Source organism: Anser cygnoides, chromosome 5, assembly GCF_040182565.1.
Source record: "Anser cygnoides isolate HZ-2024a breed goose chromosome 5, Taihu_goose_T2T_genome, whole genome shotgun sequence".
Taxonomy (NCBI): domain Eukaryota; kingdom Metazoa; phylum Chordata; class Aves; order Anseriformes; family Anatidae; genus Anser; species Anser cygnoides.
Window position 1 is genome coordinate 35,802,364 of NC_089877.1, and position 15,632 is coordinate 35,817,995.

Consider the following 15,632-nt stretch of genomic DNA (forward strand, 5'->3'; position numbering starts at 1 on the left):
CGTGTGCACCTGGATGCAGTCATATGAGCAACTGCAGGGTCAGAGTGACTTGCGCTGGCTTACGCCCTGCAGCTGGCATCAACCTGCAACACCCTAAAGGGAACATCCAAGCAGTCAGTGCTGGCTCATTTACCCACCAAGAGGAGATGAGAGCATTGGATTGTGCAATTAAATTGCTACCATGAGCTGAGCTAACTGCTTCAAAGTCAGTGTAGCTATATCTCTGCTATTCCTGCAGCCAGTTTGGGAAACGTGATGTAGAGGACTCCAGGGCAAACAGGCAGAAGGGTGGAGAGATGGGACATGTTTTCCCCGTCCAAAATCCCACATGATGTTTCAAGGTCTTGTTAAGAGGTTAAATTAGTTATAATCTCTTCTGGCTTTAATCTCTGCATGCAGGAGAGGCAACTGTGTCCTCCTGCATTCCAGTTACCCCCGAGCAGAAAGGTGGGCTCCATCTCAGAAAAGCAGAAGAGATTCCCCCATTTCAGTGGGGAACATACAGACTTATTCCCATTACACTTTAACGTCATTTTCTGTCGCTGTGCGAGACATGTTAATCATCACTTCTGCAGCTGGGAATGATGAGTTTTCTGAATCAATAGATACCCCTGGCCCTCTGTGGTGATCATCCTTGTCATCTTCTTCCTCCTCATTCTCCTGCAGATCTTGATCACTGTCATCATCATAATCTGATGCATTGTCCTTAATCACTTCAACTTTTTCTCCAGCATCTGGATCCACATCGGTCTTAAACCACACGGCTTTGTAGCCTTGGTCCCCCTCATTCCTGTCTGTTTTGAGGATAGACTTTACTTCTTTCTCATGCTTAGTGTCTTCTTTCACCTCTTCCTCTTCTTTTTCCTCTTCCTCTTTCTCTTTCTCTTCCAGGTCAAAGACGACTGCGGAAGCTGTGGAAGTCTTTGGGAGGCCATCAATTTCTTCTTTAGAAGAGGTCAAGAAAAATGATGGCTGCTGTAGCTCAGTTATACCACCATTTTCTGAGCTTTCCTGCTCTTTGGCACTCAGATCTGGGTGTTCATCTTGATTGTAAGCTTGGTTCTCATAGCTCTTAGGGACATCCTTGGAGAACTACAGGAGGAGAGACACCTTGTGAGTGCAGTGAAAGGAAATTAAATGGGGTGTAGGTGTGTGGCTAAAGGTACTCGTCTGGCCTTTGTTGAATATATACAAGCAAGACCCTGGACCCTGTTGATGCTGGTGGAGAAGTGTTCACTGATAGCAAGTAAACATGCTGCCTACCAAGTCCAGGTCAAATTTCCTGCTACTAGGCAGGAACTTTCATTTTTCTGCTTGTTTTTGTTGTTGTTTTGTTTGTTTGTTTTGGTTTTGGTGGTTTTTTTCCACTTCCTCCCTTTCAAGAATAAAAATTAAAAACTTCACAACTGCAAAAACACATCCTAAGCAGTTAAACAATGCTGTTCTTTCTTTACATGTAGATGACAATTACTGTGAAGAATTTAGCCTAGCAAATGACCTTAAGGACAGCTTCTCAATCTCAAAACTACTTTAAAACCCAGAGACCATGGAGAATTACTGGGACCATTGGTGATGAAAGATATGTTATTGCCTGTCTATTGTCTAGTGGCACTGTTCCTGCATTTTAGGTGTTCAAGGTTGTCTGCCAGCATCCATTTGTTCCTATGCAAACTATAATTTGGCCAACACTTTGCACTTGAGAATACAAAAGCACTGAGTAGAGCAGGATATGTCATATGCATCATATACACTTCAGATTAGGTTAAGACAAATTCCCTAGGTGTCCAGTTCCTAGGTGTCCAAAACTTGGTTGTCTAAGGCCAAGCTTTAGGATAGGATAAGAAGGGCTCTTTCTCTCCATCGTCTATAGAGAAAGGATGTGCAGTGGTTTATACCACAGGCACCTGATTTTCAGAGACCACCTCTGGTATGTGTCACATTCATCCTAGATTTTGTGCTCTGTGGAGCCGTGCTCCTCTCCTTACTATGCCTGTTCAACTACCATATGGCTCCAGCCTCAGAGGACAAAAAAGATCAATAACAAACATCACCAAAGCGATACTACCTTTGCAAATATTGTCTCAGGAATGATTCATCACCTTCACACAAATGTGTAGTATTTGGACAGCCCATCCATACTCTAAATCCTCCTCAGGTCCCACCTCCTACCTCTAAGAAATTCTTAATGCAAGTCAGGTACAAACAAAGCACTTACCTTTTTATTTATCAGGAATCTGACCGTTTTCCCATAATGTTTGTATATCATCAGTCCAAGGAAGACTAAGGTAATCAGCAACAGTGCTGCTAAGATACCACCTAAGATACCCATATCCTGTGCAGTGTATAACTTATCAGAGGTGATTTTATCTACAAGAAAAGCAAACCAATGTTACAAAGTCTTAAAATGGCAACTAGCTTTTAAGCACAACATTTCATTGTGTGCAAAGCTCCAAAGAGTTTTTGAAGGTCAACGAAGCATCCTGTGCAGTAGAATGTGGCAGTGATATATTTAATGTCATAGAAGAAATGTCATTCATTTTCTGTCCTGCAAGCAGAGGTTTCTATTAAAGTGGCCACTCACAGAATATTATAGCTTGCAAGAAGTTATGTAAAGTGGAAATAGCATCTATTTACAAGACTATGATGTTTACCCTATGATTTAAATAAGCAAACATGTACATGACTGTATTAGCTAAGCAGAAGTAGAGCTAGGTCAATCTTGTCTGTTCCCACTTCACCCATTTCCCCCAGCATGCAAAAATGAGGTATGCTTGTATATATGTATGTGAAAATGCAAAGCTTTCTTTAATGTGGAACTTCACCTCTGATACTGATGAGCATGTTAGAATAGGAAATAAAAGTAGAAAAACAATGTGCTCCTTGGAAGGAGAGGAATTGACTCTGGCGTCAATATGACCAACCAGGTCAGCTCTGACTTCTTTGTGTATTAACAGATGAGGGTACAATAACATCTTTGTTATGCTGATAAATGCAAGGGTACTAGGAACCACGTTTATGGCCAAAGAAAGGGATTATGTCATGAGGGTTTTTGTTGGAAGGATTTTTGCTGAATTTCTTATTGTAGTTTCTTTCTTGAAACTGATTCCTGTCTCCAAACTTGAACTATCAGGCTCTTTGTAACCAGAGGAAAGTCCCTTTCCCCTCCAGGAGAAGACAAGTAGTTGCAGAGCTCCCCCTAGGACACATACTTTTTCTCACATAGCAGAATTTTAGTGACTCTTTTTAGTTAGTGACTCTAACAGGAGTGATGGATACATGGGCACTATTCAAGCAGGAGCTTGGAGAAACTCAGCACTGCCCAGCCTGGGCTAACTCTGGGGTCTCATCTCTGCCCAACACTTGCTGTTCTCCAGGATATATCTCAGCTTCATTAGGACATAGGAATGAAAAACATTAGAAGGTCCCCAGGACAGAAAACCCTTTCGTGCCCTCTTTGTAGCGGTAGCAACACATATCAGCCTCCTCAGGAACTGCGTATGCTTTCAGCCACTGGTCAGTGTAAGCATATTTGTATGGAGATCAACATTACAGTGGAGAGACAGTAACTTCTTCAGGGTTAATCAGCGGTACTTGTTGTTGTCAGTGGGATTCTTTGTTTTTAAGTTTTTCAGCTTCATTTTGTAATGTAAATTAATCTCTTTAAATTTTAATGATTAATTAAACACAATTTTGTTCTCCTGCTGACCTGTTTATGACAACAAACTCTGACTACCCTCTCTGCATTTGATTGCACTCTCAGTTTATCATTAATACGCTGGTGAGGCTTTAGGACATCAGTGAATTTTCACTTCTTAATCATGTCTCCTAGGGAGCCACAGCCCACAGAGCTGATGTGAAGCTCCACCGCCCTTAGCTCCTTCTGTGCTGTGGAGCACCCAGTACCTCCATCAAAGCTAGCTCAGCTTGGTGGGATGACTCATGCTGAAATCCACGTAGGCTGGCTCTGGTACCAATGTCTCAGAAACCAGAGGTCAGCGTACAGTCACCGCTTCTCGGAAGGAAGGTATACTGAAAAGGACTCTAGTTTCCCCATGGATATTGTGACACTTAGTAAAGCACCCTCTAACCTGTTGCACACACACTCTGTAACACCACTTATTCAAGCTGAGGGTTAAATATCCTACTGTTTGTCCAGGCAAATGGTAATCTCAGCTCTATTTGAGCCACTCCTGGGTGCTAGCTGTAGTAGAGAAAAAAGCACAAATCCTCTCACAAGCTCTGAACCATTCAGTGTAATTTCCCTCTACTTTGTTGTATAGTCACCAGCATCATTATTGTGTGGGGTTTAAATAGCAAGTGCAACATTTAAAAGATGCATTGACCCATTGGTACATCTGCTTGGAGCATTAACACCTTGCTGTACTGACACCTGAGCTAGCCTTCTGCTGAGCTGGACTGTGTCACCTAAAACTGTGCTTAGGTGATTTTAATGCAGACGGTGTTTTCAACTGTGAAGTGACACTACCATCAGGGAATCCAAATTTACACCCAGGATCCCACTGTTTTCATCCTCCAGTAATCCTCACAATGGTGGTGTTTCTGAGGATGAAATAATTGAAAAGCCCAACTGGGGCGTTCAACCACATACCAGGGAGAAGTCAGTGAAGTCTGGACATAATCTACCTGCCCTGATGTGAAAATGCACAAAACTGATTCCTCTCCATTCAGAGTGTAAAAAGCTTCATAAGCTTCAAATCTAACTGATTTATAAGAGAAATTTCTAAGTAGTACAGAAGTGTAGGCTATTTTTACTTCAGCAAATCCAAATGATAGCTGGAAGGTTGTGTGTGTAGCCTCATGTCTATCGTTTCTCATGGGTCATTTTTCCTGGAAAGGCCTTAAAATCTTGGAGTATAAGAACTTGGCCTGACCTGAGTAGAAAATGCCATGGCTCATGAGGAAGCCTGGCTTTGTGGGGGTGCACCAACTTCTGTCTGCTTCTGTATAAGACAGGAAATTATGATGCAGTTTTCTCTATTTTTAGTCAAAAAAAGAGCAAGGATGTACCAAGGTGTCAGGGCAATCCTCCTTTGACATTCCGGGTAATTTTTGACTCACAAAACACTATGAAGCAACTACAGATTTAATTTTGGAATAAAAAGAAAAGATGCTACCTCACACAGCACTGCTTAAAGCCTCAAAAGGTTGTTTGAGGCATGTGGTGACCATATCCTAAGGATGTCCTTTGAGCATTTTCTCTGTCATAGCCACCATAGGACCTCCAGTAGATATAGGGTTGGCCTTAGCCCAGGCCCACAGACTTCATTGGGTGACCTATCATTGCCGGTTTGTCCATGAGAGTGGAAAAGACTCCCCAGTCACCTCACTTTACCAGAAAACCAAGAGATACACAGCCTACCTGCAGTAAAGATGATCTCCACTGTGATGATGGTGCTCGCCTCCTGCAGACTCACTGTATCTTTTGCAACAGCCTGGGTGAACATGGGGAAAAGATAGTTTAGGGACTTTCTAGATTTCTATCTTTCTCTCAAGGGAAGTGGTGGACCCTTTGGGGACAAAGTACCTCGGCCATATCCTTACCATATCTTCACAATATCCCAATATCCTTGCATTGTAGCTGGGGCAGTCTGGTCACAGAAGAAGAGTTCTGAAAAGTCCCTGTCCTCAGCCAAAACCACATTCATCATTTGCAAACAGCTTTGCAGTACAGTGCAATGCTGTACACAGGCAATGAGGTAGTGTGGGGCAGTAGCAGCATGACATTGGCACACTTTTTTGCCCTGCAAGCAGCTGTCTGCCCATGTAGCTAAAATATTGCTGTAGTCAAGCTGTGTCAGGTAGCTCCGGAGGACATGGTATTGTGCCAGGCAAGCTTTAGCGTTGCCATTTGGCACTGGCAGGCAGGTGGGCAACATGAATATGTTCTTTTTAGAAAGTCTAGAATTATTAACTGCTTCTGTGATTGTCTTGATCTGAGAAAAAAAAAAAAAAAAGTACTGGATTTACAGAATCACAGAATGGCTGAGGTTGGAAGGGACCTCTGAAGATCTTTGAGTCCAAACCCCCTGCCCAGAAGGGTCACCTAACACATGGTGCACAGAATTGCATCCAGGTGGGTTTTGAATATCTCCAGAGAAGGAGACTTCACAATCCCTCTGGGCAACCTGTCCCAGTGCTCTCTCATCCTCACAGTAAAGAAGTGCCATCTCATATTCAGATGGAACCTCCTGTGCTTCAGATTTTTCCCCGTTGCCTCTTGTCCTGTCGCTGGCCTCAACTGAAAAGAAACTGGTTCCATGCTCTTAACACCCTGTCCTCAAATATTTATACGCATTGATGAGGTCTCCCATCAGTCTTCCCTTTTACAGTCTAAACAGGCCCAGCTCTCCCAGTCTGTCCTCATACAACAGGAGTTCCAGTCCCCTTATCATCTTAGGAGCCCTCCTCTGGACTCAGCCTTGGCATAGTATTTTCTCCCTCTGAAAAAAACTTAAGCAGCCCCTGTTCTGTACCTATGATGTCTTCAATATCTCTTAGGTGGTATGTGTAGGGGAAAAAAAGAAGTTTCTGGTAGGTTTCTCTTTTTGGGTAGAAATTGGGGGATTAAATTAGATTTTATATTTTCTGATTTATTTGTCTTTTAGTCCAAACCAGACTGTGGGACAAGGGTCCTAAAATCTCCCCAGTTGACCTTTTGCTTGTCTCCAATGATATTTTCCACAGGAGAACAGAGGAAACTTTTTCTCAGCTAGCACCAGAGGGTAGCCTATGTCATGCAGAGTGCATTTACTACCACTACATCTCCCTCCATCCCTATACATTTGTGATACAAATAGTTGGGGCAAGGACTGTCCTTTCATTATATTCCACATCTAATGGAATTCCACTCTTGGTGCTTCTCTGTTAGAAACTCCTTCCTTCCACAACCCTGGCAAAATATGAAGAAAGTTGTCCTACCTCCATGATTACAGTCTCTGGTGACAGCAGATTGACATTTGTCAGGATGAGTCCATCTCTGGTTGCAATGAAATCAGTGCTGTTTTTTATGTAGTATTCAATGTTTGGGTTGAATTTCTGAAAAGCCAGAAAAGTGAATGATTAAACCACACTGTGCTTTGCATGCATCTTTGTAACAACCTGTCAGCAGGACTTGTCAAATATGCCTGAAGTATAAGTGGGTGTATAGTGCAGTAAATAAATCTGAACTGAAGGAAGGTTGAAGTTGGGTGTGTTCACCCTTTTACTCAGAGATTAAGAATGTATACTAAAAGTTTTGCCTCAAAAAAAAAAAAACCTCAAGTCTTATCCACCTTGTGTTGGTATTGTTAGTGTTTCCCCAAGCAAAACACATCTGTGCAAGGGACCTACTAAATTTGATCAGTTCTGCCTTTAATACAGTGCTGAAGGGGGATATAAACAGAGAATAACCCTTGTGCAGAGGTCTACATATTTTTTTCCTTTGTCTCTAGATTGTTATTCCAGTACTAGATCCCAGTCTTGTTATGGAAGCTTTGCCATCAGTAAAACTAGCACATTTGTCGGGGGGGGAAAGGGAACGGCTGGTCAGTGAATCTCCTCCACTTTCCTTCTCCCAGAACTTTTTCCAAGAATGGCACTCTCAAAAATGATTCACTATAGGGAGAAGGTTGACTATTTCCAGCCCAGGACTGAAGACTTGCTAGTCTGTTGTCTTTGGACAGTCTCCTCTTCCTAGGCTAGTCCACAAATAGCCTTTCTTGACCTAGCAGAGAGAGAACACCTCTGCCTGGGATCCTGCCTCCCTGATCTCTTCTCAGAAACCCTAACCCAGATCTGGACCTGTTCACAGGATTTGCTAATCCTGGGCTTACTTGGCATGCTGTTTTACAGTGAATCAGTTTACCTACATAGATCTGAGTGGCACTGGCACTTGGAAGAAAGAAGCCCAGCAGCTTCTCCAGATTACACCACACTATAAATGATTCTATGTAAAAGTCCCAGATAAATATAATTTGGGACAGCAGAGGAAAGCTAGTGTTTGTCTCTCCCCACCTCCCCTTCCTTATGTTTGCTTATTCTGCTTTAAGGCTGAAGCAGTAAGGAAGAATTCAGTGCATTTTCAGTTTCTTACATCAGGGAAGTCATCATCTGCTGCTTTTATCATCAGGGGACTTGAAGGATCCTCAACTTGGAAGACAAGGCTTCTTGGGGCCACACCAACAGATACTATTCCTGTGTAGGTACTGGACTCAAAATATGGTGCATGGTCACTTTTATTGATGACCTTAATCTCCACGCTGACTACGGAGTATTTCTGTTTGTTGTTGACTTGGGTGGCCTGGAGACACACACATACACAGGAGAAAGACAGAGAGAGAGAGAGAGAGGGAAATGTTAGTCTTTTCCTGTTAGTGACAATGTTAGTGACAAGACATAAGAGGTTAGGTTTGGACCAAAATGTGTTCCAACACGTGGAGTTCTTTCCATCATTTTCAGTGAGCTTTGGGCCAGGCCTGTCACAGGGGCCTGTGTTTTGGGGTCCTTGTGCCTTTGCTTGCTTCTGCTGTTGGCCATCCACATTATCTTGCCCTAGAATCTAGATGTGGCTCTTAATAAGGATCAGCTCTGGACAAATTGTCATGCCTAAGTACAAAGCAGTGGGATTCCAACACCAGCAGGCAGAGCCTCTTCAAATTCATGAGGGATTGGATCAGCTCTGTTACTATCTGAGAGTCCACATCTTCCTGGGTGCAGGGGGTGCTTTGCAACTCCTCCTTTCCTGAGGAGTGCAACCAAAAGAGGAGGTTGTTTCTAGGAGTGAGTTACTTTAGCTACTTTAAGACAAGCCCCTGTGACGTCTACAGAAAGCCTTCCAGTTATGTTCATCTATACTTTGAACTCAGCAGGAGAGACTTGCTAAGTTAACTTGCTTTGATGGTGTAACCCACACACAAGGGAAAATGCCTCAACTCCTGCAAGGGTTTTGCATGTAAATTGGTATAAGATAGTGCTTAAATACTTGGTCTAAATACTTCCAAAATAAAGGTTGTGAACAAGTTAGCTTTCATTATTAATGTAATTGACTCCTGGCACAGCAAGATTGATGCTTCCTAGAAAGCCAACTATGCTGGATGGCTGAATGCAATGTCATCAGACTTACCATGACCTGCAATAGGTACGAGTCTGGGGAAGTTGCTATTTTGTTCATAGTTAGATTTCCCGTGTCTGCATCCACTGAGAATACATTATCTGCATTCCCTAAAGAAATTGAAAGACATTGGATAACTTCATAAAGTGACTTCAAGCTCATGGCTCATTTTTTCCACATATTGGTGACAACGACCCCCAGACAATGATGTCATTGTCCTTGCCTTTCCCATCTTGTTGGGTGAGGGTTCATCTTAAACAGCTCTAGACATCTACCAGGCAGACATCTCTACCTGACCTTGTTACCTAGACTGTGAAGAGAAAGGGACATCTTAGTGCATGGTTTATCTGACTCATGGACATTGGCCTCAACATGAGCCGCATTCAGCTCTGGAAACACCTATTTTTCTCTGCTGACTACAAAAGGAGCCTAGACACAGAGACCTTCTTGTATTGAAGTAGGGGTAGAATTCAACCTCCTACATCACCAATCTGTCTTTGAATCATAAAACCATCTATGTTGGATATACATTAAAATATATGTTCAATTTTTGCTTGTTTTCCTCACTTTGAGATACTGTGGGCTTTATTTAGACAAGGATCCCCAGTATGGGTTCGCTTTTTATTGTGGAGGACTAAGGTCACACTACCTCCAAAATGCCAGTGGAATTTGAGGTTCTTTAGCGTCTTTATTGTCAGGAGTATATTCACAGATATGGTGCCATGTAGAACAAATAAGAGAGATGAACAAATGATCACTCCACCTGACCAATACGATCTGCCTTCGCCTTGATCGTTAATCAAGAACTCACTGTTAATATTAATAATAATAATAATAATCCCTTGAATGAAAAGGTGGCCCAGTGTCCCAGTCAATGATTGGGCAATCAGTTCACTATATTCAAGTAATCTTTTTGAAATCAAGGTTAAAACAGGGCAGATTAGGCAGTGGCAATGCACAGTGGAATAAGAGCATTATTTCTGGTGATGAATGAAAATGATGCTGATGATTTGGGAGTTTTTAGGTTCAGCTCAAAGACTATGAAAGTGGTGTGACCAGACTGGCAAAATCTGGTCTAAAATCTTAAAGATAAAACATGCCATTCTCCCCCCCCGCCCCAAAGAAAAAAAAAAAAGTCTTTCTGAAACAGATTTCATGGAGCTTGGCTTATGGGTCTGCAATTCTCTTCCTCTTCCTTTTTGTACAGCCTGTGTCTTCTACTTAATCCACAATATTCTGTGTACCTAATTATTTTTCTGGGGCAGAAACAGAGGGCCAAATCTCCAGGCCCTCAACTCTCAAGTGCTGTGCAGGGCACCCCCTCTTGGCAGGTAATGTAGGAATGTACAAGTAAGGCAGTTTGGAGAAGGCGACAAATTCTACTCACCACCAACAATACTGTACACAATTTTTTCATTTATAGTGTAGTCCGGATCTTTAGCATAGATGGGCCCTGGATACAGGGTGAGTGGTTCTGTCTGCAATAGAAAGGCAAAGTGTCACACAGCACGCTACAGCACCAAATGCTATTAGCACTCTCCCATCCCATCATGGCTCTGCTGGTTCAAACTGTGAGAATGACATTTGTTGTATATTATATATGTTATATATGATGGGAGATGAATGTAACAGGGGAGAGGTGAGAAGGCCTAGAGCAAAGAGTTTTCCATCTCTTGCCTCTCCTGCAACATGCTGTAGGAACAAGGACAAGCAGTGCTCCTCTGAGTGAGGAGAACTTCCACCTTCCAGGACGATGAAGACTCCTTGTCACACTGAATTATCTGCATTTATGTCTGGAGAGCAGCACAAGCTCTTGAAAATTATTAGACACTACCCACTACCAAGAACATAGCATCAGGGATACTGTTTGGTCATGCCTGCTTACCGACATCTCGGATATATTGACTCTCCCAGAATAGGGGCTGCTGATGCAAATGCTTTTGTCCACGTCAATGAAGCTGCAGGGTAGGAACCAGGGTGGTTTGGTGTCAGCTTGCTCAATAATTATGTTTATTGTTGCAGTAGCTGTGTGGGTGATTTCGCTGCTGCCAACAGGCCTGTCCTGTATCCAGAAGCAAAGCACATTTGTAAGCTGCAAGTTTTATTGCCAAAAGGACCCACCTGCAAAAGCCAGTGACCCAGGGTCTTTTAGCTGTTTTAACTCCATTCTCTCTGAAGAGAGGCAGTTTATATGAAATTAGCAAAAGCAGTGAATTATCTGCTGACATTCTGTTGACAAAGGTGGACTGAATGCAAGTCTGGATGCAGTCAGTGTGGTTATGGAGGGTGGAAGGCTGCTCCAAATCTACTGCCCCCAGTATCCACCCTCCCTCCTGCCACCCCAGAGATCTCCCGTTCAGATTTGCCCTCTAGTTAAGAGAGGTTGTGGCATACGAGGCATTTTGTTCTGCCTAAAGAACTTACCATTGCATACAAGATCAATGTTGTTGAGTTAAATTTATCATAATCTAATGCTTTTTGCAAATATATTTCAGGATTATTGATTCCTTTTATGGCAAAATAATTGGTGGTGTCCTGGGTAAAAATAAATAAATAAATGGAAAAGCTTTATTAGCATACTTGATCACAGACATGTTGAAAATACTACTCATTGCTGTGTTTGTCATCCCAATCAGAGCTTCAAGCCTGGGGACCTGGAGTGGGGTCTGGGGGCAGTGTAGGAATGTGAGCCCTATGTAATCATTTAGTATGGCACACTGTCATTGCCTAGCTTGTCAGAAAGGTTTCTTCATGTTCCCTTGACTTTTTTTCCCCTAAGATCCCCTGCTTTGCCTGTCTACCTGCTTGGCAGGTACTGGGTGAAATCTACCTCATTTATTTCCTGTACTCAAACAGGTTTCCAACAATCCTGGTTTGGATCCATGACAGCCAAGCAATTCAACATCCATGCACAAAGAACAGCCTCTGAGAGCTGGCACGATCACTTAGCCTAGCACAGATGAACTTTGGAAACAACTACAAGGCCAAACTGGAAGTAGTATAAATTGCATTTTAGTATATAACCTTTTGCACTTTGGGTTTTCTTTAATCTCGTGTCTTGACTAGAATTCTTCTGGATTTCTAAATTCCTCTGGATTTACACCAACGTGAGTGCAAAATCCGGTCCCAGAGCTAAAATTCAAAACGTGGTTTCTGTTCACGGCCCTTAAAATCCCAGAGCTTAATCCCAGAGTTAATGGAGGCAGAATGTTGGACCCTACCTGCTCACTGCATGATGGTATATAAAAATGTAAATATACATTTTTTTGTTTTTCTCTTGAATTTACTTTTTTAAATTTTTACTTTTGGCAGACCCTTCCAGATTTCCAGTCTAGCCTGGCATCAGTTTAACTGTGCTTACAATTTGTTTCTCACTTTATCAAGCAAACCCCTTAAGATCAAGTAAAATAAGGCACTAAACTAGCACCTGGGAGAGTCAGGCCTGCCTTTGGCTTTGACAAAGACTTTTTCTGTGATCTTGGGCAACTCGTATCTCCACTCTGTATAGGCACTGTAGACAAACAGACAATAACTCCTTTTTTTCCCTATCTGACTCAGTGCAATTCTGAACTCTGTAAGGTGCAAAGGTCTCTCCCAGTATGTTTACAGACCATCTCAGCATGACTTCCCCGGATCATATGGTTCAGAATATCCCAGATTAAAGTGCAGACTGTACAATGTAATAAAAGTGTGAGCACTAGAAGAATTCAATACCAGCAATACCAATTGCTCCATTCTGCTAGCCAAACCAATGCTTGTACTTGACAAAAAGCTTACTCAACAAAAAGCTTTTACTTAAGAAACACCTCTTCCAGAAGGTGTTGAGGAGCCAAATGCAATACAATGATCCCTTAGCCTCAAAGCTGGAGCTCATCTGAATTAAACACAAAGACTTCTCTCTCTCTTTTTTTCCCCACCCCCCAAAGAAAGCTCACCTGCACTGTTGAATTGAGTTCATAATAGATGATGTCCAGATCAGCATCACTAGCACTTAAATCTTCACGGGCTACAATGGTTGCGTTCACTTTTGTGTCCTGAAACAATGTTGTGGTTATTTTCTCTGTGAAATTGGCTGAAGACTTCTCTCTGGTAATTATTGCTTAGTCCCATAGCACTGGTTGACCCAGTGCCCTCTTCATTTCTGTGAAATCCTTACCTCAGGAACAGTTACGGTGAGATTCGTTTGCTGAAACACTGGGATGTTATCGTTCAGATTGATAATGGTCACAATAATGTCCAAAGTATCTCTCTGCAGAAATGGTAAAATGAGAGAATCAAACACAAAGGTAAGATTGTTAGGGGCTGATCCCAGTTTGCAGAGTGACAGAGAGGAAGGTTTGAGAAGCACAGCTAGTGGATGCTGAACAGGGCTGGGGTTTGCAGACAGCCCACAGGGTGTGGGGTTTGTAGTTTGCTCCCACATCTCCCCATTCACAGAGCCTTGAGTGCTCTTTCTTTGACTATTAGAGGACTGTGTCTGCCTGGAAAGAAAAGGATGGCTCTTAACCGTGGTCTGTGGACTACAAAGAGACAAGGAAAGTAAGTGCTTGCCTGCAGTACCTTGTAAGAGAACTGAGTGTTTGGAAGAGCACCCACCTGCCCAGCAGCATTCTGGCAAGCCACAGTCACTAACAGCGCGGTATCAGTCTGTATGCAAAAACAAAACCCAAGCCATTTTAGAAACAAGACAAAATATACTGACTTTTTCTGAAGTAAATGAGACAAATGCATGCATTGCAGAATCAGAAGGGCTTTATCTTTTTATCAGGCATTTCTAACATTTCCCTTCTTTCTTTTGCAGCCATTCGTCAGTGCTGGGCCCTTGCTTTACTGAGGTCAAAGCTGACTGATTTACTATCTTCTTTCTTTGTGATTCCTGTAACCTGGTGGTAGAGCTAATCGACCATTTTCTCCCGCTTAAGGAAAGTTCAAACAGATTTCTTTTTAAATCAAATGAAACAGAAATATGTCATGCAGCAAGTGCAGCATTGCCTGCAGGGTATTACCTCTGTCTGCTGTACTTCATGCAAATGTGGGATTTTACATTAGGGAAATGGCAGTTTAAGGACACTTGTGGCTGCATGCAGAACTCCGTAGGTAGGTAAAATAATTTAGCTGTGACCTAACTGAACACATTGACCTTTTATACTGCTTTTATGCTCGACATAAGATTACCTCACTGCTCAGCACTGTATTTTATACACGCAAATAAGGATCATTTTACATGCATCCTGGAGAGCTCTGAACACCACAGTTGTCACGCTTCTTTTTTTAAACCTCCGCCTTGTTTTAATTCATACAGATTCGTTGAAGGAAGGTGACAGCAGGCATACAATGCAACCCCCTCCTCCCTGCCCTCTGCCTGTGCAAGGGCTGATCTCCCTGGTAGTGAACTAAAGCACAGTCAAAATATTTCCTAGATACTTTATACACAGACTATAAATCCCTGGAAGTCCAAGACCCCTGGTTGAAACCCACTGCTTCCCAGCATTATCCATCTCATCCCTACAGCCTGACAGCTAAAAGCTTACCTCATAGTCCACACTTTTGACCAGCTGCAGCTGAGACCCCTGGATGGTAAAATAACTGCCATCTGGCGAGGAAGGATCAACCGTTGCAGTGAAACCTGCTTCCAAATCGATAGTGGTCACATTGTATCCAGGAGGGTTATTTTCTTCAACGCTTGGATTTTTGTTAGAGACGGAACATCCTGGAAAAACACACAAATGAGATAGAAATTTGCTCGAGTATTCATGTTGTGACAGAAGTGGGTGAGACATGAGACCCCACTGGTTACCACTGAAAAGAAAGCCCTTGAACAAAACTGTCTTAAAGTAAGACTGTAAAAATCCTTTGCCAGCTGTAATGGTACAAGCTGGTGCCACAGGGGTTGTTATCCTGTGGTCACAGACCTCCTGCGACAACTTACCTGGTTGTTGTGCTGAAACGTGTGCTATGAAGGGCAGCAGGAAGAGCACAGAAGTGAGGAGCAGGTGAGAAACATCCATGGTGAGCTGCTAGTTATTGAAGAAATATGTTTCTAATTAAGCTGATCCTCTTCTCTCCCTCTTTCTCCCAGTGCTGTCTCCTGCATGAACTGCTTCACGAAGGCAAAAAACATTGGCTGGCTGGAATGGACTGCTCGAGTTCAACCTTTGCCTCTTTGCCTCATTGGATGACTTATAAGACATTAACTGGTCACAGAACATGATAACGCATAAATTCCCATTACTGCTTTGTTCCTGGGTCTTTCCTCCCTTAAACTCTCTTTAGCAACAAGGGAATATTTGAAGCATTTCAGAACTCAGAGCCGAGTTCCCTGAGACAAGCATTAGCAAGAAAGAATATGAAAGCTGACAATTCAGAAGCTGTCTGTATACTCCAGAATTTCCTGTTGGGGTAGAAGTGGTGAAATCTATTTTTGTTATGTGCCAGAGATATTGTCTACTTTGGCCAGATCACTTATTGAAAGAAGTCATAATAATGCTAATACAGCCCCTACACCTTACTTATTTTATCCAGG

At 42.6% G+C, this 15,632-nt stretch overlaps 1 protein-coding gene across 2 annotated transcripts; it reads right to left on the minus strand.

Annotated features, from left to right (window-relative positions):
* Positions 1-361: 361 nt before the first annotated feature.
* CDHR5 (cadherin related family member 5) lies at positions 362-15,268 on the minus strand. Of its 2 annotated transcripts, none has more exons than XM_013198378.3 (14): positions 15,039-15,268; positions 14,641-14,819; positions 13,706-13,756; positions 13,266-13,358; positions 13,045-13,143; positions 11,534-11,644; positions 10,995-11,171; positions 10,497-10,587; positions 9,122-9,219; positions 8,093-8,299; positions 6,940-7,056; positions 5,381-5,453; positions 2,216-2,367; positions 362-1,092 (listed from the first exon to the last, which is right to left on the minus strand). In XM_013198378.3, the coding sequence occupies exons 1-14, from the start codon at positions 15,115-15,117 to the stop codon at positions 517-519; spliced, it is 2,103 nt and encodes a 700-aa protein (XP_013053832.1). In that variant the 5' UTR covers positions 15,118-15,268; the 3' UTR covers positions 362-516. The 2 variants fall into 2 exon arrangements, with proteins under 2 accessions (XP_013053832.1, XP_066853959.1); XM_066997858.1 differs by having other exon boundaries at positions 14,907-15,268.
* Between the last annotated feature and the right edge of the window lie 364 nt (positions 15,269-15,632).

Excerpts from the sequence above, each read along its gene's own strand:
- CDHR5 (XM_066997858.1), bottom strand. The coding sequence starts at position 15,117 with ATGGATGTTTCTCACCTGCTCCTCACTTCTGTGCTCTTCCTGCTGCCC. Across the intron at positions 14,820-14,906 it reads CAAGGGCTTTCTTTTCAGTG|GATGTTCCGTCTCTAACAAA; the intron begins GTAACCAGTGGG and ends GTGTTTTTCCAG. Across the intron at positions 7,057-8,092 it reads CAGATGATGACTTCCCTGAT|AAATTCAACCCAAACATTGA; the intron begins GTAAGAAACTGA and ends CTGGCTTTTCAG.